At 34.2% G+C, this 27,093-nt stretch overlaps 3 protein-coding genes and 3 pseudogenes across 5 annotated transcripts; 3 read left to right on the top strand and 3 right to left on the bottom strand.

Annotated features, from left to right (window-relative positions):
• Positions 1–4,765: 4,765 nt before the first annotated feature.
• Positions 4,766–5,959, bottom strand: LOC104744763 (protein FANTASTIC FOUR 4 pseudogene; annotated as a pseudogene). The gene has a single exon (XR_015581757.1). The product of XR_015581757.1 is annotated as a protein FANTASTIC FOUR 4 pseudogene (transcript).
• A 6,256-nt stretch (positions 5,960–12,215) lies between these two features.
• Positions 12,216–17,709, top strand: LOC104748044 (putative ATP-dependent DNA helicase CHR12). Its single transcript, XM_087488953.1, has 12 exons — positions 12,216–12,787; positions 13,059–13,221; positions 13,393–13,457; positions 13,561–13,749; positions 14,082–14,231; positions 14,340–14,735; positions 14,842–15,101; positions 15,192–15,410; positions 15,535–15,742; positions 15,830–15,983; positions 16,078–16,683; positions 16,776–17,709. Exons 1-12 carry the CDS (start codon positions 12,551–12,553, stop codon positions 17,474–17,476), a joined length of 3,348 nt encoding a protein of 1,115 aa, XP_087345079.1. The 5' UTR covers positions 12,216–12,550; the 3' UTR covers positions 17,477–17,709.
• Positions 17,683–18,637, bottom strand: LOC104748043 (RAN GTPase-activating protein 2). The gene has a single exon (XM_087488954.1). It carries the CDS (start codon positions 18,519–18,521, stop codon positions 17,832–17,834), a length of 690 nt encoding a protein of 229 aa, XP_087345080.1. The 5' UTR covers positions 18,522–18,637; the 3' UTR covers positions 17,683–17,831.
• A 1,159-nt stretch (positions 18,638–19,796) lies between these two features.
• Positions 19,797–22,105, bottom strand: LOC104748042 (notchless protein homolog; annotated as a pseudogene). The gene is made up of 9 exons (XR_015582473.1): positions 21,983–22,105; positions 21,809–21,890; positions 21,642–21,718; positions 21,408–21,533; positions 21,192–21,319; positions 20,903–21,090; positions 20,672–20,744; positions 20,355–20,465; positions 19,797–20,253 (listed from the first exon to the last, which is right to left on the bottom strand). The product of XR_015582473.1 is annotated as a notchless protein homolog (transcript).
• A 386-nt stretch (positions 22,106–22,491) lies between these two features.
• Positions 22,492–23,718, top strand: LOC104748040 (UPF0481 protein At3g47200 pseudogene; annotated as a pseudogene).
• Positions 23,719–25,833: 2,115 nt separating this feature from the next.
• LOC104748039 (U4/U6 small nuclear ribonucleoprotein Prp31 homolog) lies at positions 25,834–26,967 on the top strand. The gene has a single exon (XM_010469734.1). It carries the CDS (start codon positions 25,834–25,836, stop codon positions 26,965–26,967), a length of 1,134 nt encoding a protein of 377 aa, XP_010468036.1.
• Positions 26,968–27,093: the final 126 nt, after the last annotated feature.

Raw genomic sequence — 27,093 nt, 5'->3', positions numbered from 1 at the left:
GTGAATAGTTAGGTTCAAGAATAATAAATTGATATCCGTGATTCAGTTTGCTATCTATAATGTGCTATTTTAAGTTGATGTCGTTTGTTCTGTAAATTACTTAGAAAAAAATAGATATTTTTAGTCATGATCAAATTTTGAAAACAAATCAGTTTTTTAAAAAGTTGTGTTGAAAATTTGAACAAGCAATGTCCAAGAATGTAGCATGAAACTTTGGACCCAGGAATAGGAGGAAATGTGTCGGGAGACTATATACAGACGTAAAAGTATTCAATTTACGTGAAAAACTCACTTTTGAGAGAAAAATAATTTTCTAAGTTTCATTGTTATAGATTAAAAAAAAAATGGTTTGTATTTCAAATATGTCAAACATCATCATGGATTTTTCTTCTTATTTTTTTTAATGCGGGTAGGAACATTCACAACTTAATATGCTGAAATTGAGATTTTGAAATCAATAAGATAAAGAATACAACTTATTATTTATCAAGCATCTTCGAAAGTTGTTGGATTTGCTTTTTATTTTCTTTATTCTTTTGTGTGCAATGCTCAAGGATATGGGAGCCGTGTACAGATGTCATAATTACTAACATTAATTGGATTATCAATATATAACATTAATTGTATTTTAAAGGTCTACAAATGTCATAATTACTAAAAATGTAAGGATCACACAAACAAATTATAATCGTCTCTCCTCCGACGTAACGTGCCCGTTGTTTGCCTCTCTCCTTTACATGATCATCAATCAGTCAAATTACTCACCAAAAAGATAAAAGAAGAAAATAAACCAAATTGTTTGTTTGATTCAAAATTTTGGTTGAATGATTTTATAGTGTTTGGTTGGACCGTTGGAGGATGGGCTGTCGAAAAAAAAAGCTGAGCAAAACATGAAGATCTTCTTGCTTTAAAATTTCTTGATTTGCTCTTTCATATCTATTAATAATCAAAATTAAGATTTTGTGCTTTCCGCTTTTTTCAGTGTATGGACCGTTTTTGATTGAAGTCTTGACCATATATATGTGTAGTAGATACACTTACAAATACCCAAAATAAAAAGAAACGAGAAGGACATGTGAATTTTTCGGTTTTGTGTACGTTCTCGACAAGTCCATATCTAATGATACGAGAGATATAGAGAGCGAAAGAATCCTTTTTCCTCCACTTTTTTTTTTTGATTATATTATTATCTTTTCTGTATTGATTTATATTACACAATTTCTCTGTAAGTAGGACACCAAAGTTCAAATTGTTTTTCCTATCAAGTGAACAAATCCAAATATAAGTAGGACATAATTAAGGTTCATATTACGACAAAAAGTTTTTGAAAATTTTAAAAATGAAAGGTTAAAAGAAGAGAGAGGCTGAAACTAGTTTCCTATTTATGAGAATAATATGATTCTTAGAAGATAACAGTGCTATTAGTTCTGATAAATTTCATGAGGGAAATGTTATATAAAAACTGTATTAGTTTCTCATAAAATAAAGTTACAATGTACATCTATTTATAAAGAGAGAAATGTTTAAGCTAGATTTCATACACTAGGATAAACATATCAATTTATGCATATATTATATTAGAAAATAAGTAAAAATTAATGCAAATATATAGTATGAAGTATTCATAGAAGCTACCAAATGCTATTAGTTCACGTGGACATAGTCTCACATAACTCAAAACTTTGAAATCTGATTGGGTCCTACGGATTTTGCAATGCATTATCCAAAATCATTTCACTAAATTCCCTATAAAAAAAAAAAGCAAAAACAAAAAAAGGCACTAGTGTGAAGTGTATGCGTTGTGAATTGTGATGGATGCTTTTTTTTGTTTGTTTTTTGTTCCCTTTAAAAAAAAAAAAAAAAAAACACTTTTGATATTCGTGTCAAAGAATTATAATCTCCTAACTTCTTGTGGGAGGGACCTCTTTCGTTTAAATTTTATGTTTCCTCCTAATCATTATAACTATATATGTATATAGTACTGTATTAAATGAAGATGAACGTCATTAAACCATGCACACGTTTCTAATTTATATACCAAACAATTAAGTTAGGACAAGAGTTGCTACGATTTGGTTGTGTCGCCATGTTGCACTACGACGCGGGCCCGGGACCAACCGAAAAAAAAAAAAATATACATATACAAATGAAGTGATGAAAATATCTTCAAATATGACGTGATGAGAAGCTTTCAATCTAAAATAATTTTTGAAAACGTGATGATATGAGCTGTTGATAAAAAAATAATATAAAAAAGTGATATATGAGCTAATTCTAGTTCATTTTAATTTTCTTGGACACCAAACTTTCATTTCTCCGAGCTACGAATATAAAAATTGTATGAATATAATCCAAATTGGATTAGAGATATTACAAAATCCATTATCGGATTTGTGTTGGAGTGTTTATGACAGTGAAGAAGAGATTGCCATATTCTGCTTATGCAATCAAATGAGTAGTAGTATTTTGACCACTTTGCAATCATAATCGAAAAATAAATGCAGATCTTACGTCCAGGTTTTTGCGATTACAATAATATTTTAGTGGATTTACAAAAGACAGATAAGTCATATTTTGAACTAATATAAGTCATGGTTTGAACCAATATATATATATATATATATATATATATATATATATATAGTCTTGGCTTCAGAAATGTGCAGATCTTAATTTTGTCCGGACTAACTAGTCCTCCGAACCTCTAAACGATTAGAATATGAATGAATACATATTGGTTGTTTAGTTTGTCCAAAATAAAAATAAATAAATAAAACAATATTGGTTGTTTAGTTGTTACTACTTTCTGAAAATTATAAATTCCATTATGTTTCCCTTATTAAAGCCATGAACTAATTAATTTGTATAATAGTTTTATTTACCGGTCAAAGAGAGCGACAACTTAAAGAATCAAAAGACATCCCACCATTGCTTAAAGAAGACTCCATTAAAATTACATATTTATTTCGTTGTTTTATCTGAAAGGAAACAATATTAGAAGGGCATATGGGTTACACACCAATCCTTTTGCACTTCTTAGCCACCAAGAAAACAACCACTTCTACTTTTCGTGATTAATTCGTTTAATTTCTCCTCTAAATTTACATATTGTTGCATTGCATCATCTCGCTTTATATGTATTTTTTAATATATATTAAGGTCTAACCTAATTTCTGAAACGTACCAAATAAAGGATTGCGTCATGAATCATATAAGGCCAAGTTGATTAGGGCAAATGGATTAGATCGTTTTAAAAGGGTGGGAACTGGACATGGCATGAAGCTTTATTTATGGCGTTTCTGTTTATATATCCTAACGTGGATGTAAAATTTGGAGTAGCTTATATATATGAGAGACAATATGTGTAGCTAACTTTCAAAATAAAGTGAACACGGCCGGTTTTGTTTGGTTTTAATTCCAGTATATATATATATATATATATATATATATATATATATATATATATATATACAGCATTATTAAACAATTAGTAAATTATTTTTTGTGAAAAATCGACGGCTTATAATAGATAAATCTTTTTCTTGTATGCAAGTCTAAACATAATTAAAAAAAGAACGCAAAGGGATAGACGCAGATCCCATGCAAACTACTTTGCAGAAAAAGAAACGTGAAAAGGATCGCACGTATACATCAAATTTCAAACCCCACTCAAATTAAATTAAAAACTAATGATATTGGTTTCTGCCGGGTTAAATAAAGCCTATAAATTAAATTACACAAATTTAAAATGTACAAAAAAACGATGCAGGTTTTTTATGGTAAGTAAAACCATGCAATTTGGCATTTACAAGTAGTACATACTTAGATAGTAAATCAAGTTGATCTTTTCATTACCTGCTGGATGTGCTAATCTAATAAAAGATGAATAAGAAAGCATAGTATATATATTTTTTTAGACCGGGTCTAACATTATTCTTTCCTAAATAAAGTGGGAAAAAAGTGGTCGTGGAAATTTGTTTTTTTTTTAAAGAAGCAATAATTAATCTTTATGAAAAGATGTGGTTCTACATATTTTTACATTACGTATGAGGTACAAATTAATAACTAAAATTTTGGAAAAATTAACGAAGATAGTTTTTACAAATTAACGAGTTCGAAAAACCAAAAGCTTCTTTTTTTTTTTTTTTTTTTGTTCTTGTGGGGCTAAGAGAAAGAGAGAGGTCAGAGGCGGAGACTCGGAGAGCTTTTTAGCATATATATGACGTCGTCATTGTACGGACGCAATTTAGTCACTTCTCTCCTTTTTTTTTTATTATCTAAGAACGCCAAACTTTCACAATCTCTTTAGATATATGATGACAAACCTTGATGAAAATGAAGGCTTCAGATTTTAGAAAAAATTGGTAAGAATTAGAAAATTAAAACAAAAAAAAACATATTAATGAAAGTATCTTTTCTAACGTCCAATTAGATACAATTCTAAGTCTTAGAGATATATATGTTTCATAATTAAATTTGAAAAGAAAAAAACGTGGAAACAAATAACAAAAAAAAAGACAGAGGGAAGTGATGTGTGTTCCCATGATGAAGGCATCTTCTTCGTGGTACAATCGTCCCTTACCCAAATCTCAGTCTGCCACTTCATTCGGACATGTCCTCCAATCTCTCACCTAACCATATTTATCTAACTGTTTAATTCTTCTCTAATTTTACATTACCTAAATTCAGTTTAATTTTACAATATAATTTAATTAGATTACGTCATATTTAGATAACGACTAATTTGAATACTATAGCATCAGAATTTTTAACTGGTAAACGCAAACTCAATTATATGTACGTAGCAAATTAACATAGCGAGTGAATAATTTTTTAAAAAAACCATTGTTATTTATACAAAATGAAACAAAATGCGGGAGAAACCAGAAGAAACCAGAAGAAAAAAAAAGGAAAGATTCTTTTTTTAGGAAGTGGCAACACAGAAAGATTCCCAATTTAGAAATCCTCTGTTTTCTCGATCTCCTTCAATACATCTTCTTGATCTTTGAACTTTCTCAACACACTTTACTTCAATTTCCTCTTCTTCTTCTTCAACTTCGTCTTCTTCTTCTTCTTCTTCAACGTATTCTGGAATCTCTTCTTCATTATCCCTCATGGTCTCGGTTGTTTCTTCTTCTTCTTCTTCTTCTTCTTCTTCTTCTCTGGTCTCTGTCTCTATTTGGTCATCAGAATCAATCAATATTGCAAGTCTTACACAGCCATTGCTTCGGTCCTGAATGCACCTATTACGCGGAAGAGGTTTCGCGGCCGTCATTACCAATCTTCCATTTTCACGGTGGGACTTGACTTCAATGCAATCAAAACCGCTCATACTTGTCAAAGGAGGTGGAAGTGAAGCCATCATACTTCTCTTCTTATCTTGTTGTGATGATCTTGATGTCGCCGAAGTAGTTTTAGTTTCCATTGTTTGTAATTCGGATGAAACCGAGAACAAAAATTCGTCCTCATGAATGATATCGGAGCCCGTCTCGCTCCCTAGGCTCTCGGTGCACAACGCTAAGCTCTCATCGCTGAGAGTTCTACGCGAAGATGGAGATTGAAATACTGATAATGTCTTCTTCTCTTCATCATCAGAGCTCGAGTTTGAAAGGGACTCGAGGAAGCTCCAACTTGCCGAGTTAGAGTCCGGTTTGGGACTTGATGAGGACAAGGAGGCTGCATTAGTGGTAGCAGTGTTTTCTTGTGGAGTAACGGAAGAATCTTGAAAATGGGATTTGAGAGGTGTGGATAAGTGAAGATTATTAGGAGAAGAGAGTCTGAGTCTTAGAGACCTCGGCTCAAAGTGCTGATGAGACTCAAAGTATGATTGATATACAACAGTTGCCATGTGGTTTAAATTAAGATGAAAATTTCTTGTAAGAGATTTTGTTGTTGTGTGGAAACAAGGAAGCAGAGAGAGACAATTAGGAGAGAAGATGAGAGAGGCTTTGGAAGTGAATTTGAGGGATAAGGAGAGGGAGAGGGTGTCAATTTGTAGTGCCAAAAAGTTACCTTTTTTTACAAAAATAATTAAAGAGAAAAAATGTGAAAGAATTGTTTAGTATAGTGTATAGAGAGAGAGAGAGAGAGATGGTGGGTAAAGAGCTTTTTTCCACACTACAACTTGAATAAAATGAAAATTATTTATGTATGCCACATAATGTATATGGGAATAAATATATATATCAAAAGGTGAAGGAATCGAATAGGGTCACTGTACAGTTCCATAAGTGTAAATATGCATTTACAAAGATCGTATTATCTTTTCTTCTTTCTTTGTTGTAAAAAGAGGTAAGCAACTAATGTAGTAATGAAAGAGAGCTTGGGCAATCATAGTTTTGCACTTAAATAGCAAAAAAAAAAAAAAAGAAGATGTGATCGAGTCAGAGTCGAGGAAAGGTCGAGCCTCGTGCGTGTGATGTGGCCAGAAAGAACCCACAAAAAGAAGGAAGGGAAAGTCCTATGAATGTAGTACAATCAAATTGAGAGCACATGTGTTTTTGTACCCAAATAAACAATATTAAATCCTAGTCATGTCAAATTGAAAATCCGAATAAAAATTAACCAAAAACTAAATAAAATTTCTATTGTTCAGAATATATATGTTATTATATACAAAGACATAAAATGGAACTATTTTATTTATAATGTAAGTCATATTAAATTCTTAAATTATATATATATATATATATAATATCAATGTTAATAAAAAAAAATTGATAAACTAAAGCTAAAACCTTATTTAATCGAACTAGTCTAAATTTTGTTTCATTTACGTTGCTTTATGTCATAAACTATAACCGAATGAAACCTAGGTTAAAGATACGTCGGAGGTATGTTAAAAACAAAATGTTGAGTGGAGTAGGGTGTTTTTGATCCTTGTTATATAGCTAGTATATGAGTAATTATAAGCTTGTTATATTCCTTTTTGTCTATTTTCACCAAAATTTAAAAGAACCCGACAATGAACTGATGAACAACACATCTCGTTTCCCCATGATTGATAACGAGAATGACTCTTTATTAAACAAAAAGATTCGTGTGCCGGCTGATTCTTAAACCCAATTTACCAACATGATAACAACAGCCCAACAATTTCGAAATCTCTTCCATTAACCCCAAAAGCATAAGATTATGGGCATCGATCTAGGCGTTAACATCTAGATAGGAATGTTTCGTGAACTGAAAATATGCATGCATCATCCACGGAAATAAAAGTACTATTAAAAAAAAAACAAAGTGTGTCAAAAACACGCTTACCCAACAACACTGTATTTGAATGCAAAGAACAAACCCCATTTTCCGCCCACTTGTTATGACCTAAAATGATATAAAATGCTCCTAAAAATTACATTACTATATTAGAAAGAAATAAAGGAATCAAAAACATAAGTGGATTACTTAACGGGTTAAGAGGAAGATTGTTTCAGCTTCACCAGATCTATATTTTTGTACTACAAAGCTAAATTCATGTTCTCTGGGACATGTCACAGTAACTGGTAGTAGCTTATATTGTTGAGTATTGGAGTGTGATTTTCTTAACGATGTGAAGTCTCAAATATCGCCGGTCCATATGTGTCAGGTTGAAGTTTTTATAGAGCGGAATTTCGAAGTTAAAAAAATTATAATTAGAAGTTTTTAACCATAATATTTTGAGTATTTCACCCATCAATTCGTTTGTAATTAATAGGAATTATCTTTATTTATTAGTTACCGTGGGATTTATTTGTAAAGGATAAAAAGAGAGATATATTCTAGAAACTTTCAAACGGTGAACATGCATGTATAGTAAAAAAATTGTATAAATTGGTAGTAAACGAAACACTTACATAGAATATCAAAAAATATAAATTGTGAATGTTTTTTTTTTTAAATTTTCTTATTTATTCTTTCCTAAGATCGGTTTTTATACAGATACATATAAATCTCCAAAAAACTACAGATATGTATATTATATAGGTCCAAAATTTAATTAAACTCAAAAACTTTCCGCTTAAGAAAGAAGACCAGTAGTTTAAAGCCACGTAGGTTTCTACTTTGGAATATTCTCTCTAAAATTCAGGACATTGTGGTTATAAATAGTAATCCAGGTTGGGTTTGGTTGTATTAAGTTAACATCAAATTTGTCATTTTTCTCTTTGGCTAGCCAACACTAAGTTGCCTTTTTCACTCTCCAAGTCCAACCCATGTTACCCCTATAAAATCGTACGGACTAGCTTAGGAAGACACATAATATTAGACTCGTGAATCAGCAATTGATTCCCCACTATCACTTTCCCTCCTCTGTCTTCACTGTTTTTTCAGATGCTTACGCTATTATATAATGTACGAAAAACCCTAATTTAAACCCTTTTCTTTCTGAAAAAGAAAGGGACAAAACAACACTTGCATTCAACCTTTACAAGTAAATAAATGCCCTAAGGTCACTCACTACTAACTATAGCTATCTTTTCCTTAACTCTAAGTCCCTAAGCCATGTGAATGATGATATAAAGTAATATATATGTTCTATAGCAACTGTGTTCGCATTTGATAGTTAAAACCTTTTGTTTATATATGCAAACACGAAACTTTTTAATTTTATTACGCAACAAAAGCAACGATAATGCAAAAAATCGTATAGATTTTAGAATAAGAATGTTCAAGTCGCCAGGTTCTCTTCAAGTTGTTCAAATCTATAGAAACAAGAAAAATGGAGAATACTATTCTCAGAAAATAAATTCAAACGTTCTTTTGTTAAATCAATCAAGACTCGAAATTATATACAGAAAACCCTAAGTTCAAATATTGAACCAAAAAAACTCGCTAATCTATAAAACACTCTAAATCACAAACCTAATTAAAATAGGAAAACGGCTGTAAAAAAATAATATAAATAAATAGGAAAACTACTAATTAAATAATTATTTGAGGAAAACTGGCAAACCGATTTTTTATTTTTCCATATATATGCTCTTCAAAGCTTTGAATAATACTTGATGAAAACACTAGTAAAATGTTGTCAAATATGTTTGTAAACACAGCAAATTAAACATGTAAAAGCACAATTACATTGGACCATAGCCTTTTCTTTTACCGTATAACTTGCAAGAAAGAAAGGCTTAGCTAGAAAGTGTAAGCCGTTCCTAATTTTGTAAGTGAGTGGGAGAGATTTTGAGATTCTGGGTTTCCTGTAATGGAAAAGCTTTCCCAGTTTGTGTACTGTGTGTGAATAAAGAAATGTGTATACAATAAGAGGCTATACACCATCGATGAACTGTGAGCATAAATAATATATATGTTATGCTAGTTGTGTGTTGTATAATGATCACTTTAAACTAGCAGACCAAAACTTTCCTGAGTTGTATAGCAGACATGAATTCACAAGTAGACCTATAAATTATAGTTTCTCACAAAATTTGATGAGACCATGCATAGGGGGTTTGGTACGAAGAATACCTTTGATGTGTATTATATATGACAAGTAGATCTCAGTTTTTTCCTTTTCCTATTAAGTTCTTTTCCAAAATTAGTACGCAGCATCTAGTACTAGCTAGCCATATTTACATTATGTTCCTAGTGGATGAATATAATGACGACCAAGCAAATACTCAGTGCACTAACATATGTGAATCAGAATTTGGGTATACGCATTACCAAGCAGATGCGAAGATGATTTGAAACAACGTCAATGTTAATACACATTAACTTCTTCTTGTTGATCTCACTCCAAATCTTCCATCCAAGCATCTTTAATCACATAACTTTTTTTTTTTTGGCAAAACTTTAATCACATAATTAACTAAACTAGTAAACTTTCATTCTTATCAAACTTTTTTTGTGATAGAAATATTATAAATCCCAAATTTAAAAATATGATACCTAACTAATATACAGTGAACTTAATTTCTTATTAGTTAATTTTGATGTAATTACATATATTCATTATTGATCGACTTTGACGTTCGTCTAGTATCAAAGTCCACTAAAATCATGAGCTTAAAGATTCATCATATAAAATGGGTATAATGGAGAGAAGAAAATCATAATTGTGTTGGCAACACAAGTTACATATCTACATAAGATTTTTCGCAATGTGACATAATCAATTTCGCATTCAAATATGGAAACATGACAGTGGTTGTTGGTTATTTACAGTTTATGGATGAGATAATTAGTTTGTATTTTTTTTTTTTTTTTTTTAGAAAAGTCGAAAATAGAATTTGCACTATCATTATTTATTTTATTTTTGGGTTAAAATTCCACATTATATTATCACCCTACAACAATGTAGAGAATTCCACATTTTGTTTTTCCAATCTCTCCTTTGCCATGAAGGAATCAAGAAGGAGATGATTTATCATATATAGTTGACACACACTATTGGAACGATTATATAAAAATGAAATAAAAATAGAGGATCCTATAACGTAAGCATGAGAAAGTAGAAAGTTATGACATAATTTAATCAAGAAAAAGGTCGAAAAAGGAGCTGACCTGCAGACGTAATCTGTCGACAAATATCAATCTATACATACCGAGTCTTTGATCACCACATGTGGTCCTAAATTTCGAACCAACGCATAGAGAGAGAGAGAGATGAATTAGAAAGTAGCATAGCAACCTTTGGCCGCTCCAAACGATCGTGCTTTGCCTTTTGATATTGTGTCCTATTACTAAAAGATGCTTTTATTATTATATTAAGTTATACAATTATTAAGCGAATACCGACAGGCGACACAAGCAAATTAAAAGTATGATAATTTTATATACGAAAATAATTTGACTTTGTTGTGTCACTCGAGCCCATGATGCACACACACACAAAAGAAAAAAAGAAAAAAAGAAAAAAAAAAACAGAGTGAAACTCGAATCGTTATCCATCAATATTAGTTATTTGTTTCAACTAATGGAGGATCTAAAGGCACAGAATACGTCATACCACTTGAAAATTTAGTGGAGACAGAAACTTAAGCATTACGTTTTTGATGCAATATACCAAACTACCAATATATATAGTGTGGTTATAAATTTATAATGGAAAACGAGAGTGTGCATCTTTAATCTAGATGTGTTGGCATATTTGAAAGCCTTTCTTACAGAGCTTTCCAAAGATCCAATTTCATTCGGATTCTGCGATTCGGGATTTCGTCCAATTTCTTGTTTAGTTATATTCGAAAAGAATTTTTCCAAAAAGAAAAAATGTAATGGAAACATTTAATCATCCGAAATATTAACTAAATGCTTTATAACGAATCTGAAACACATGATTCTAAACCAAAGTGTACATCTCATGGCTCAAAATGGTTTGCATAAGCAAAAACTATCTTTTGACTATGTAAGTTAGTGGAGTCTTTATGAGCCACTCCTTAAACTTTTAAATTCTGACCATGCATGAATTAAATTTAAAAAATCGAGCTTATAAAACATAATAAGCAATGCTTACACACATGTTAAGGAACCATAGGTCACAAAATTACTAGACAAAGAATAAAAAAAAGAAAGAATTTTATGTATTGGCCACATAGAGTTATTGTTTGTCTCCTTTGCTTTTGTTTGACGCATGACATCCACATGAAAATATCATTCTCATCCATAACTATTGTCTCACTCACATATCATCCAAGTAAACTATAACTTTCACAAAAGTAGATGTCAATTTATAACAAAATGGATAAGAATAGTGATTCAAACGAACAAAACACAGTCATGGATACTCCATCAATCTATTCCATTACTAGAACAAGGATCGTTGGAACCATCCATTGTAAAGTTATATTAGCCAAAAAGTTGACGAAACAAAGAAACAAAAAACATTTGCTACACATACAAAATTTTACAAGATAACAAGAGAGACAATAACATGGATTAGTAATCGGTGGGAAACATCTACAATCAGGAAAGTGGAATGATTTGAATATGATATAATTATATCATTCATTACAATTTAGTGATGCATGCATTGTATTTGTAATTCACAACTGAAATAGAATCTTTAGGGGAACAACATCTCCCAAGAACAATCAAATTACGATTTTTGAAACCATTTTTTATAAATTTGAATGGACATAACTCATCTATTGTCGGTGTGTTGTTGTCTTATTATAGTAACTTGTTGAACTCTTCTCGGAGACGAAACACAAACAAACGGAAAACACTCTACTCATTGCACGTGCGTCACCACGTGCTTCTTTGAACTAGCATAGACTCATCATTTGCAAGCCCAATAAGCACTAATTGTTAGCCTACCAGATGACGATCAATTGGGTCTTAGATATAAAAAAAGCCCATTAAGAAAAGGGGTAAATATGTAAATATGTACGAAAAGAAGGGGGAGGGATGTGTTTGGTGGGTGAGTGAATCGTAAACCAGATTTTGCAAAATTTTATCTCTCCGTCTCAGCTTTGTCTCGGTCTCTCTCTCGAGTGTTGTGTGTTGTGAGAGAGATTTGAGACACAACTGATTTAGATTTACAACCCCAAAAAAAAAAAAATACAAGAAAAAAAAAATAAATCAAAATTTTGCGATAGTTGAAATCGAAAAGGGTGGGGATACAATACAAGTTCCCGCCATGGTGGCTCAGCAGCTCCAAGAGAGATGCGAAGAAGAAGAAGAAGATCCAGTTGAGACCACCAAGTCTTTGATCTGTGCTCTCAATTACATCTCTCGTGACCTTCCTTTGCCTCCTCACCTCTTCGCTTCCGTTTCTTCAATCTACCATGGCCCCTCCTCCTCCTCCTCCTCCTCCTCCTCCTCGTCTTCTCTCTCTCACTCCGATGTCTCTCCGCCGTTGCCTACTTCTCCACCTGTAAAGCCCCTTTCTTTATCTCTTCTCTAGCCTCGCTTTTGATTTTGTGGCTTTTCTTTTTGGGGGGTTTGATTTTGTGGTCCTTTGATTTGTTTCTGTAGCTTAGATTTGAGTTTGTTTGATTCAAAGTTTTCTCCTTTACGAGTTTTTCTAGTGGAAATTAGATTATCTTCAGAGTGGCTTGTTTTGTTTGTCCATTTACATTTATAAAGGTGTCTGCTTTACCTTTGTGCTTTGGTCTTTGTTTTTTGTTTTTTGTTTTTTTTTGCAGGGGAATAATAATTTGACTCCCTATGGAGGTGATTTGATGGGGGAGTTTGAGGATGCTCTTTTGAAGCAGAGACCAAACAACTCTGAAGCAGGCTCTCGATTGAGAGATTTATTGGATAATCGGAATAAGTGTCATATCCAACGCCGCTTATCTGAACTTGAAGGTTATAATCGTCTTTATCTCATATGCTATCCTCATACCAACATTCTCAACTTGTGATTTTGTTATGCTTGGCATTTTTACTGGCTAACCATTGTGAACTATGTTGCTAAAACCATATATTCTTCAAGGGGAATGCTTACTCTTTGTGTGTGTGTGTTTTTTTTTAAATCAGAATTACCTTCCACTAGAGGTGAAGACTTGCAGGCAAAATGCTTACTTGAGCTTTATGGGCTTAAGGTATCGTCTTTGCTAGATGTTCTCAGTGATTTTTGTTGTTTATGTGACATTGGTTGAATTGTGGTATCTTTGACATTTGACACTTTACCTTGGTGAGTCGCAGCTACGAGAATTGCAAACCAAAGTTCGAACCAAGGTGAGCTCGGAGTTCTGGCTACGTCTGAACTGTGCTGATGTCAGTAGCCAACTATTTGACTGGGGCATGATGCGGTTGCCTCGTCCTTTTTATGGGGTTGGAGATCCTTTTGCTATGGAAGCTGATGATCAGTTCAGAAAGAAGCGTGATGCTGAGGTCTGTTTCCTTTTCTTCAGCTAGCTATTCTTCTAGTTAAACCTTTCTTTTTTCTGCTCCCGGTTTTGATTTTACCTTATGATGGAGATGACAAGATGTCTTCTTATATGATGATGGGCATAAGGCCACTTTCAAACTATGGCTCATATATCTTAGCAGTACAACTTGACATGGGCAAAAATATATCACTAGATTTGGAACTCATTTAGATGGATTATAATGGAAGTGACATGAAATCTCTACTCAATGTTTGAACTATGACTCATTTAGATACATTATTTACAGTTTTCAAACTTCTTGATTTGTAACACTGATATGTTGTCTTTGATCAGAGGTTATTACGTTTAGAAGAAGAGGAGAAGAATCTGATTGAAACCTCCAAGAGAAAATTCTTCGCAGAAGTACTTAATGCTGTTCGTGAATTCCAGTTGCAAATTCAGGCGACTCAAAAACGTCGTAGGCAAAGGAATGATGGTGTGCAGGTATGATATAGTTTACGCCATTATTGTGAGGGTAGTTCATTTAGCCTTTAATACTATCAGTAGACAAACTTTTAAAACTTATTTTTGTACTTTTAATTATTCAACCAGGCGTGGCATGGGAGACAAAGACAACGAGCTACCCGCGCTGAAAAGTTGAGGCTCATGGCCCTTAAATCTGATGATCAAGAGGCGTACATGAAACTAGTAAAGGAGAGTAAAAATGAAAGACTAACTACTCTTCTAGAGGAGACTAACAAACTCCTTGCTAACTTGGGAGCTGCTGTTCAACGTCAGAAAGATGCTAAACTTCCGGAAGGCATTGATCTACTGAAAGACTCAGAATCTGACTTGTCTGAACTTGATGCTCCAAGAAGTGAACCATTGCAGGATCTGCTTCCTGATCAGGATATTGATATAACTGAGTCTGACAATAACGATGACTCTAATGATTTACTAGAAGGACAGAGGCAGTATAACTCCGCTATCCACTCAATACAAGAGAAGGTAATGTTGATCCTTATAGTATATCTAGTAGCAGTACGGTTAATTGTTTAAACCATTGCCATCTCAGAGACCAGGGGATTTAAGTAGCAATATATACTTCTAACAGGTGACGGAGCAACCCTCTCTTCTAGAAGGTGGGGAACTACGATCCTACCAAATAGAAGGGCTCCAATGGATGGTTTCTCTATTCAACAATAACCTGAATGGGATTTTAGCTGATGAGATGGGTTTGGGAAAAACGATTCAAACAATTTCTTTGATTGCGTATCTTCTGGAGAATAAAGGTGTGCCTGGGCCGTATCTGATAGTGGCTCCAAAAGCTGTGCTACCAAACTGGGTAAACGAGTTTGCAACATGGGTACCAAGGTATATTGCAGAGAATCTTTCTTTTGGGGCTGGGGACTTGCACTGGTATGAATGTTATGTCTGAAAATCAGCCGTTTTGTTCATTGACAGCATCGCCGCTTTTCTTTATGATGGGCGTTTAGAGGAAAGAAAAGCAATAAGGGAAAAAATTGCAGGAGAAGGAAAATTTAACGTATTGATAACCCATTATGATCTTATCATGAGAGATAAAGCATTTTTGAAGAAAATTGAGTGGTACTACATGATTGTTGATGAAGGACATCGGCTGAAGAACCATGAATCTGCTCTTGCAAAGACTCTGTTAACAGGGTACATCTCTATATTCATTTGTCTCAAGTGAATGATGTTAGCTGGTTTATAGCTACTTTGATTCTCCTCGAGGATGATGAGAAATTTTGAGTATATATCTAATGAAACTTTATCCTGGGTACAGCTATCGTATAAAACGAAGACTTCTGTTAACTGGGACACCCATACAGAATAGCCTTCAAGAACTCTGGTCATTGCTAAATTTTCTCCTTCCTCATATCTTTAACTCGGTTCAGAACTTCGAGGAATGGTTTAATGCTCCTTTTGCTGACCGTGCTAATGTCAGTCTTACTGATGAAGAGGAGCTCTTGATTATCCACCGTCTGCATCATGTGGGTTCTATAGCTATCTTTCCTTCAATTTCATATCAAATTTTTGCATGCAACGTTTTAATGATATTCACTCTTATCACTTTTCAGGTTATAAGGCCGTTTATACTGAGAAGGAAAAAGGACGAAGTAGAGAAATTCCTTCCTGGAAAGACACAGGTCATATTGAAGTGTGATATGTCGGCGTGGCAGAAAGTGTATTACAAACAAGTTACAGACATGGGCAGGGTTGGCCTTCAAACAGGTACCGTCTCCATTATTTTGCATTTAGCTTTGGGGTTAATAAATTGAATCAGAAAGTGAAGCTGATTTTATGCAAACGTAATCATCATGTGCAGGATCTGGGAAATCAAAGAGTCTGCAAAATCTAACGATGCAACTAAGAAAGTGTTGTAACCATCCCTATCTTTTTGTTGGAGGAGACTACAATATGTGGAAGAAACCTGAGATTGTGAGAGCTTCAGGGAAATTTGAACTCCTTGATCGTCTCCTTCCAAAACTGCGCAAGGCTGGACATAGAATTCTTCTCTTCTCCCAAATGACCCGTCTTATTGATGTTCTTGAGATTTACTTGACACTTAATGATTATAAGTACCTTAGACTGGATGGTACCACAAAGACAGATCAAAGAGGGCTTTTACTGAAGCAATTCAACGAGCCAGACTCTCCATACTTCATGTTTCTTTTGAGCACGCGTGCTGGAGGTCTAGGTTTGAACTTGCAAACTGCAGACACTGTTATTATTTTTGACAGTGATTGGAACCCACAAATGGACCAACAGGCTGAGGATCGAGCCCATCGCATAGGGCAAAAGAAAGAAGTCAGAGTGTTTGTTTTGGTTAGCGTTGGCTCTGTTGAGGAAGTAATATTGGAGCGTGCAAAACAAAAGATGGGCATTGATGCCAAAGTCATACAAGCTGGACTTTTTAACACAACTTCCACTGGTAAGTCTTCTCGAAAGAACAATGTGATGGCTCCTGTTTTGTGTATCGATATGGTAATCTCTTGATGTGGGTTTTTTTGATTATATCAACAGCACAAGACAGAAGAGAGATGCTTGAAGAGATCATGCGCAAAGGAACAAGCTCGCTCGGGACAGATGTCCCCAGTGAGAGAGAAATAAACCGGCTCGCGGCTCGTAGTGAGGATGAATTTTGGATGTTTGAGCGAATGGATGAAGAGAGGCGAAGGAAGGAGAACTACAGAGCCCGTCTGATGCAAGAGCAGGAAGTCCCTGAGTGGGCGTACACTACTCAGAGCAAAGATGACAAGCTGAACAGCTCAAAATTCCATTTTGGGAGTGTCACAGGTAAGCGAAAACGTAAAGAGATCGTTTATAGCGACACACTAAGCGAGTCACAGTGGCTGAAAGCCGTGGAGAGTGGTGAAGACCTGTCAAAACTCACTAGGAAATATAGGAGAGGTGAGAAGGCAAGCAACACAAAGACACCAACGAGTAAAAAGGCAATAGAATCTATCCCAATAGTAAGTGATGGAACGAGCGAGGAGGAGAACGAAGAGGAAGACGAAGAAGAAATACCACAGGAGATGAGTGGAAAACAGAGAGTGGAGAAGTCTGAAGAAGAAGAAGAAGAAGAAGACGAAGGTGAAGAAGAGAATGATGGAAAGGCAATATTCAAGTGGAATACTTATAAGAAGAAAAGGTCAAGATACTCTTTTACGTGCTCTTCGTCTGACTCTAGAGCTCAAAGTTCCAATGGAAGTAGACGAAAGTGAAGAAGGTGAGGTGAGATCTGAGTTGAGTTTGGTCTCTTCTTCAGTCTTCTACGTGTCTGTGTGTTTGTAGAAGTATTTAGATGTTCTTCTTCCCAATGTAACTTATGTCAATCTAACATGTAATACATTTATCTTAAGTGGTCTCGTTTTAAGTTCTGTATTTTCTCAAAGTATTACTAAGTTATGTTTCTTCTGTAGAACAATTATTTGAAATTGAAAACCCTTTTCATAAATGTGTATAATATTTTTCTCAGAAGAACTATGTGTACACTTGCTAAAATATGGTATTTGATGAAGAGTTTGATTTTAAGAAGTAAAATAGCAGCAGCACAACTCTCTATTCGTGCAATACAAACTAATAATAGATAAAATAACTCACAAATTCATCTTCAAAATCTTCAAGATCATTCCTCTCTCTTAAATCATCATCATCATCATCATCATCCACATAATTACCTTCGTTCTCTTCATAATCCTCATAGTCTTCTCCAAAAGAGTCATTCTGCATCTCATCCAAAGGTCCAAGTAACTTAGGGAAGTTCTTGAATATCTCTTTGACTTCCTCAATGCCTCTAACAGAGATCATATTCCCATCAATGTTCAACATCTTGAGACTTTCTTTCGTGACAACAATATGAGCCAGATTCAGTGCTCCTCTTCTTGTCAGTTTATTGTAGCTCATATCAACATATTCTAACTCCAAGTCTTCCATACTCTCTACGATGTCAACACATCCCTCGTCTTCGAGATCATTCTGAGACAAGTTCAACTTTTTCAGATGTCGCTTTGCTGCCAAACAAGCGGCGATAGCTGGAGCCGCCTCATCAGTTATGTTATTACCGGCCAGTTCTATAACTTCAAGAGATGGAGCAGAACTCTTGAGAGCGTTTACAAAAGCTATAGCACCTTCATTCTCTAGTTTGGTATAACTTAGGTTAATAACAGTCAAGAAATTAAAGCTCGGAAATACTTTGATCATAGAAACTCCAACTTTTATGCAATGATCCATTAGATAAAGTTGCTTCATAAATGTATTCTCCTCCATAGGTTCCTCCTAGGTTAAGCTAGTGCTTACCATATTCACCACCCATGAGCTCCTTTTATTATTAATTTCGACCTAATGTACCACAATAGGCCAACCTTAAAAATGTCAAAAAAAAAATAACCTTAAATAAATAGTTTATATTTTTTTTATAATAAAAACAGAGGTGTAATTATAAGATCACTCAATATAATATAATCCAACAATCTTCAAGATATGACAAAAAAATTGTATGTCTTTAAAATTGTCTATTGTTGGATTGATATGCTTAGCCAATTTAAAGGTTAATGTATATCCAGTTTAGTAATAATGCATCAAGTATACTAGATTATAGTATATTGAAATTTATAAATTTATGATAGAATTAAATCATATTGAGATATTATATAGGAATTGATATAAAATCCACTTAAATTAAATTACATAGAGTAAATTAAATTACATAGAGAACATTTTTAATAAAATTTCATAAAACAGTATGATTATTATTAAGTTTAATATATTACATATGTCGAGATCATATATTAAATCTAATATATACAATCCTTTTAACCTTTTCAAGCATTATAATTTTTCCCTGTTAATTTCTTAAAAGAAGACAAAACTAGTACAAATGTATTTATGATATTGGGTATGCTTCACCCACACAATCAGCATGATTTGCAGAATGATTTAGGAAAAGCTTTTCTTCATCAAAGGATAGGAAGTCGATGCTGGTTGTGTGGGTGAAGCCGGCATACTCAATGTCATAAAGCATGACCCTCTGAGGCATTCTTTGTGTCTCGAAGACACCCGCCGCAGCAGAAGTTTAAAATCAGACCAACTTGGTTTGTCTATGTTTTTATTTCATAATCATCACCTAAACTAATGATGGAGAACCTGGTATCATCAATATCCACCGGCCATAGATCACTCCGTGAAACATGAACAAATAATTTTTTGAAGTTTTTTTTTTCCATTTTTCAACTTAGCTGCAAGTCATAAGTAGGAATTTTACACATTGCTGAACCACAAATTATGGTTTGTTTTCCTTTTCTAATTACATTTTCATATGGTTATTAATTTAACAAATGCACTTATTACGATGATTCGCATAATAGTGAAGTGAGTTTGTTTTTCGTTTTTTCCTCTCAAAAACGATTAGGAGAATCAAACAAAATCCGCAAAAACGAATATTTCAGTCACATTTTGATCAGTATCCGCATGGCCAGGAAGATCTTGCTTTAACTTTCTCTGTCCAATATCCCAAACCTGTGCAAGTGAGAGAGGTTTAGAATCTGAGGAGTGAGTACCTTCATATATTTTGTTGTGTATGAGGTTTAGGACAAAAAACAAGATTAGTCAGTGCTACCACTTAAAAGAATCCTACTGTCGGGGGACCAACTGCGGTTACAAAGCTAATTAATTAATAATTAGTGGAAACATGAAAAGGGGAACCAATGTTCTCAAGGAATCTACCCAACCTGATCTGATAAACACGATCAAAATGGCCTATAAAAGTTGCACAATACTTCCCCGTGACACCATCCCATATCTTGACAGATGTATCAAAATACGCACTTGCAATCCACTGGCCATTAGGTGAGAAACACACATGCCTTACAACATCATGATCACCGCGCAGCAACTGCGTTCTAAAAGACTGTTCCCAGAGAAACATTCTCCTGTCATCAGAAACTGAGACTAATCTTTCACCGGACTTTCCTTTTGCTTGGTCGTATCTTTTAAGCGCAGCCTATATAAGCAAGCAAACGATATCAGAAACAGGGTTGATGGACAAAAGAAAAAAGAAAAAGAAAAAAAGTCAAGGAATGAGGGATAGCTATCTCTCAGTACCTGTCTAACTTCTTCAGGTGAAGAATATTGTCTTCCAGTGTGGTCAAAAGCTCCTGTCCGGAGAACGTAGTCTGTGCTCAATGCAAGGGATGTCACCGAATATCCATGCCCCTGAAGTAACAACAGAATATGCAGGTTCAAAATTAGGCTGCTCAAAAGATATACAAAGGAGAACCTCTTCACAAAGGACAGGTGAATGCTGAACATGGGGAAACGCATAAGCCATCCAGGTCCTGGCTATTTCTACCGTAACACAGTTGGGCACCAGGATGGAGAAACAGCCAGAAATAAACACAAAAGAGAATATGCAGGTTTACCTCCAATTTTGCTGCCAAACATAGAGTCCCATCCGGAGTAACGTGAAACATCTTTACTGTACAATCTTGACAACTGCCAAACACACAACAGACATTTTTGAATTAGCAAGAAACAGGTGATCGAGAGGAATTAGCTAGTTGGCATTGATACAAGTAGTAGGGACATGATCTACAACATATAAAAGAGGATGATCAAAGCAGCATTACAAGTCTAGAAACTTAGAAACATACCCTGTATATATAATTCCCTCTCCCCCCCATATGGCACAAGTCACACCACTGAGACAAGTTAGGGCTTTCTTAAGTGTAATGTCCCATATCCTTGCATCCCCATCTCTGCAACAAGTTACAAACCGACGGCATGGGTAGTTAAGGTGAACTGGTTCCCACGAGATACTAGTAATCGGATCCCTGTTACACTGGGAGAAGTGAAGTGTTTATCGATCAGTATCACTCTCACAAGGAGGTTGCACAGCATAACCAAAAAAAAAGAAAAGGACAAAATCAAAAAAGACGTTACTATAAGGGGGCTGCCATTTAGCTGTCCAGTTTCCGGTATCCAACAACAGACTTGACCATCCATACCACCACTAACAAGGTGCTTACAATCTGGAGACCATGCGACGGCTACAACGCATTTCGAGTGCCCTGACAATTAATAAACGCATATCAGAAACAGGGTGAGAGGGTTACTAGTAGAGGAGAGAGAGAGAGACAAAAAAACCTTAATTAGTACCTATGCATCTAAACATTGGAGTTTGAGTGTTGAGATCCCACAGCCGGACACTCCTATCAACTGAGCCACTAGCTAACTGCTTACCGTCCGGACTAAATGAAACACACAGAACAGAGCCCTCATGACCTAATAAATAATTTTTAAAACAAACAAACCAGTCAGCTAATCTATGTAACTACCACTAGTCAGTCTGGTAGTTGAAACAGGCAGAGAGGAAGGAACATTTTGACATACCATCCATGGTAGCAGAAACATGGTTAACAGGGCGAGTTCCGGGTCGATACACTTCGTCAAAATATTCTCCACGGACACTGAATGCACACAATTTTTTCCAGAGCATCATCGATAATATGATCACAGCGCGCGCAAAAACCAAAAAACAAAAAAAAAAAAACAATAACCTTGTTCTCTCTCCAAGTAAGTTCCGAGGGGTAAAACAAGTTCCTCATCTGATACATAGAAAGCGTAGGGCAAGTTCTCCTCCTGACAATTCCATGTAACCATACACAGAGATTACTAAAAACTCAGAAAAACCACTCCTTTATCCTTAAAACCAAGGACAGAAAGATTCTTACGTTGTTGAGTAATCTATTGGTTAGATGGGTAAGCTCCAAAGGCCCTGTTTGGAGAGGGACATGGATAGAATCGGCTAAAGTAATACCAGCAGGATCCACTAACCGACATATCACCATCTCAGCAATGTCTTGTGGCTTCGGGACTTCAAAGAACAAAAGAAACAAAAAAAAGCACAGATCTGCATACACTAAAACCGAAATTACCTTTATATACTGAAGAAATATATAATGGGCTTTTATGTGCACCTAAATGGGCTTGTTATACATTTAAATGAAACGGGCACAACTTATGGCCCACATCTAAGTTTAGAAATTTAGATCGGTTTAGGACACTTATTTCCTTCTTTTTTTTTGCTACGAAAAAGGAAAGTTAAAAGACAAAAATGTTAATTTTCCTTTTTTGCTTCTTTCTCTCCAACGTACATCTTGTATATATATGTAACAAAGAAGAAGAAGAAGAAGAAGAAAAATAGAAACCATTAGCTGAAGCCATCTCTAAAACTAAAATTATGGACGGAGAGCTTTCAAGAACAGTATCTGAGCAAGAGACGATGATTAATGGAATTAGTCGTTTGACTCCAAATCTTCTTAATGATGAACCAGGCGGTATCCAATCTCGTTGCATCTTCAAGATCAGTGATCGCATTCGTGGAAACAACAACAAAGCATACGATCCAGAACTCGTTTCAATCGGACCATACCATCACGGGAAAGAACAACTCCGTACGATTGAAGAAGAGCACAAGCCTCGATTCTTGCGTATGTTTGCTGAAGAAGCTAGGAAAAATGGTGTAGCTCGCAAAGACTTGATGTTTGCTGTATCTGATTGCGTGGAAGCTCTGAGGGATTCGTATGCGGAGAACCTTGTTGGTGTGGATCGGGATCAACTGCTTAACATGATGCTTATGGATGGTTGTTTCATTCTTACGCTCTTCTTGAGCGTCTCCATGGGACTTGAACTCGATACAAAAGACGATCCGATTTTTCAGACGCCTTCCATTCTTAACTGTATCCGCAGTGATCTTCTATTGGTGGAGAATCAGGTGCCGTTCTGTCTTCTCGAAACTCTCTTAGAAACTTCGAGAATCTCGGTGACCTCTGATACTTTGAAGAAGATGGCATTCAAATTCTTCAGCGATTCAAGACTATTACCTAAAAGCTCTCGGTTAAGTAACTTTAGTACTGATGAACCAAAACATCTCCTCGATCTCATGCGTCAAACTTTAATCCCTGACAAAGAGACATCCCCAAATCAAAATCACACAATACGCCCTTCTCGTCCATGTATTGTCTCTGCCACGAGACTCTGTAACAATGGATTAGTACTTAAGCCAAGGGAAAAGGCAGATACGCTGTTAGATATACAGCTCAAGGAAGGTGTGCTCGAGATACCACCATTAATCTTGGACGACTTGAGCAGCCAAGTTTTTCTCAACTTTGTTGCTTTTGAGCGGCACTACGGTTATTGCTCAAAGCACATAATGAGCTACGTAGCTTTGATGTCTTGTCTCCTCAACAAAAAGGCTGACGTACGCATCTTAAGCAAACAAGGGATCCTCAAAAACTGTAATGAGAGCGATTATAAGGAAGTTTCTCGGTTCTTCAAGACCGTAGGTGAAGACGTTCGTTTCGACATATCTGCAAGTTACCTGGCGCCAGTGTTTGAAGGTCTTAACAAGCATACTTCAAAAGAGCCGGTTTCTAAACTTCAAAAAGTGTTATGTTTTAAATTGTAACCAGTGTCTTGTTTCCTACTACGTACAATTATATGAACTAATTGTTTTTTACTAATATGATGCTGCAGAGTTTAAGCCATTTTAAAAGGTTACTAGGTAACAACCCGCACTATGTGCAGGATAAATCGATTTAAAGAAAATTATTATAAGTAAAATTATTATCCTAGAACCAATATATGTTTGTGTCAAACATAATATGTAACTTAAGTTTTTTATTTATTTATTCAAAGCTGCATTTTTTCTTGTAAAAAATATGTTTCACCGGTGAAATCTTTGAATGTGTAAGAGGTTTTCTGGTAGAGAAAATATTAATAAAATGTTACTATTTATTGCAACATGTCTTTTGTGTGGTTTAAAAATTAAATTCATATCTTCTTATGTTTTATTTTGTAATCATAACAATTTTGCATGTTTCTTATCATACTATATTACTCGATAGTTTAATTATTCAATTTTATTATATGTTAGTAACAATCAGATTCTAAACTAAACTTTTTGAAGATAATCCAATTTATTGATTTAATATTTTTGATTCTATTTAAATCTTTTGAGTTAGTCGATTTGTTAATATTTTCTATAAATGACGGATTATTACCAAAAAAACCATTATGAAAAAAATAATGAAAATTCAAAATCAACATATTCGTGTAATAATACATTTCACTTGTGAAATATGTGAACGTGGTAAAGAAAATATTTATAAAATGTCACAATTTATGGCAATATATATTTTTGTGTGTTTAAAAAATTAAATTTATATTTATAGTTTTTCGAGTAACTATAACAATTTTGCATAATCTAATAATCACTCATTTTAAATATTATGATTTTTTTTGGGTACTAAGTTTATTTATACTGATAAGGGTTGTCTCATTCATTTTTAATAGCACATAAATGAATATACAATTAGAACGTATATTCCTATTCGGTTATCAATATTTCCATTTTTTAATAAATTGTCACACTAAATGTTGAGATTAATTAGTTTACATACTTAGATATATATAAATAATCACACATCATGATATCCCTTAATTTGCTGCCATTTTTATATTTATTTATGAATATATATAAATCTATATTTATTGGAAATTAAGTTTCTTTTAATGAGTTAGAGATATTTCAGGGGTAATATACTTCTTTTTATAATCCATTTTAATAACTATTAAAAGCTTGTTATTTAAATTATTATGGTAATAATACTAACATATAACATTTCGTTTTTATATGATTATGTTAATAAGTTATATGTTTAATAAGTTATATGTTCTTTATTTTTATTAACTTTATATTAATTGATATGTTTTTATAGCCTTTATAGAATATTTTATATTAATTTTAAGAAATCAATATAATTTTGACTTGTATATTTGTAAGTAAATTTTAGTGAAGTTTTGCTTTACTATTAAATTTGTGTGAGAAATGATGACATATCTAATTATTATTCAGTTAATTGTTTTTAAAATAAATACATTGGCATAGAACTGTAATTAGTTAAAATATTTAAGGGTATTTTGCTAAAAAGTGTCATGAGCTCTCTGGCGGCGACACATCAGCTTTAATCTCAAATGTGCTTCTCTATTAATATTTAGGGGATTTTTCCAATAAATATGCTGGATTTCTTGAAATTTTAATAAATAAAAATATAATCTAATGAAGTTGAGAGATTATATAGGAATTTGTATAAAAGGCACTTACAATATACATAAACACAGAATGATTAATTTTAGTCTCGAGATCATACAAACTTAATAATCAATTCCATGAACAAGCTGAACTCTGAAATTATCCAAAGTTTACTTTTTGCTTCAGTTTCGATCCTTCAAACTTTTAAAACTTTACAAATTCCTTAACTTCTAAATTTCCTTTTTTATTTTTTAAAAAAGGGCAAAATAATAAAAGTTCATGTTCCTAATTCCGATAGAATTGGAAAGTTTGGATCGCTTTAGGATTAGGACTCTTATTCTCTATCCTATATATATTCTAATCGCTACCATACATGAGACATGACCAACACAAGAATACACATAGAAAACCTAGTAATCAGAGATCTCTAGGGTTTTGTAAAACTAAAACTTTTCGTTACACGGAGAGATTCTCTGCTGCCTGCGAGATATGGCGACTTTTGAAGATTCTTTCCTCGCCGACATTGATGAGTTATCTGACAATGAACCCCATTCTTTCATCGCCGACCTGGATGAGTTCTCTGACAATGAACCCCAATTAGAAGAGAATGATGCTCCGAAGGAAGAAGAAGAAGAAGACGAAAAAGAAGAAACAGAGGAGGACGAGACTACTTTTAGTTACGATTATCTTGATAGCGTTTTTAAGATACAGAAAACTCAGGAATTTACTGATATTATGCAGAAAGTGGAAGAAGCCCTAGATTTTGATTCTGCATTCAAGGAACTCGTCGATTGCAATAACCTCTTAGTTAAGATGGAAGAGGAATTTGCCATCCTTCACAGCTTTTTCCGTCAGAATAACAGACTTAAGCACCCAAAAGTGCAATGGTTTGTACCGCACGCAACTAAGTATGCTCGTGTTGTTAAAACTTTCCACAAGATTGATACTGCTGCTGCTTCAAATATGTTTGAAAACGTTCAGGAGAAGACTATAGAGGTGTGTGATCGAGTTCTTGATCTTAACTCATCGAAGAAGAAAGTTGTTAAGTTTGTAGATATGAAGGCGAGGTTGATCGCACCGAATCTGTCTGTGCTTGTGGGAGGTAAAGTTGCAACTAAGCTCATGGTAAGTGCTGGAGGTTTATCTGAACTTGCTGAGATGCCTCCTACTTGTAATGTTACACGCGTTGGTAACAAGAGGAAGAGGAGTTTTGTTGGGTCTGTTAAGGGTTTTTTGATGGAGACAGATATTGTTAAAAACACGCCTCCTAGATATCAGGATGATGCTTGTGACCTCTTGGCTGCAAATTTGACTTTAGCAGCAGTAGTTGACTCTAATAGAGTTGACTGTAATAGAAGATACTACTCATCGGGGGCACATGGAAGAGCTTTGAGAGATGAGGTTCTCGAGAAGCTTGACAAGTTACAAGGACGACCTAAGCGAGGTGCTGTTTCTTCTGGTACTACGTTTTTAGAGAGAATGAGTAAAGAGCAGTCGAGTCCTCAGTCGCTAGAGCTAGGCGAAGATGATGAGACTCAAAGCAAGTACTTCTCAAAGTTTGGGACATTCTCCAAGATTAATAAGAGTAATTTGGCTGGGGACGAAGATTATTACATGTTTTGAAAACCGAACATTAATTCTCAGCCTCATCTAGAAGATGATCATCACGTAAATGTTTTTACTTTTGCAAGTTTAAGTTTATTTTAGTTTGTGTGACACTTTTTCAATTATGTCTTCTATATATATACA

The sequence above is a fragment of the Camelina sativa genome, chromosome 15 (genome assembly GCF_030686135.1).
Source record: "Camelina sativa cultivar CO46 ecotype springtype chromosome 15, ASM3068613v1".
Classification (NCBI taxonomy): Eukaryota; Viridiplantae; Streptophyta; class Magnoliopsida; order Brassicales; family Brassicaceae; genus Camelina; species Camelina sativa.
This window is presented reverse-complemented; position numbering and strand designations above follow the sequence as displayed.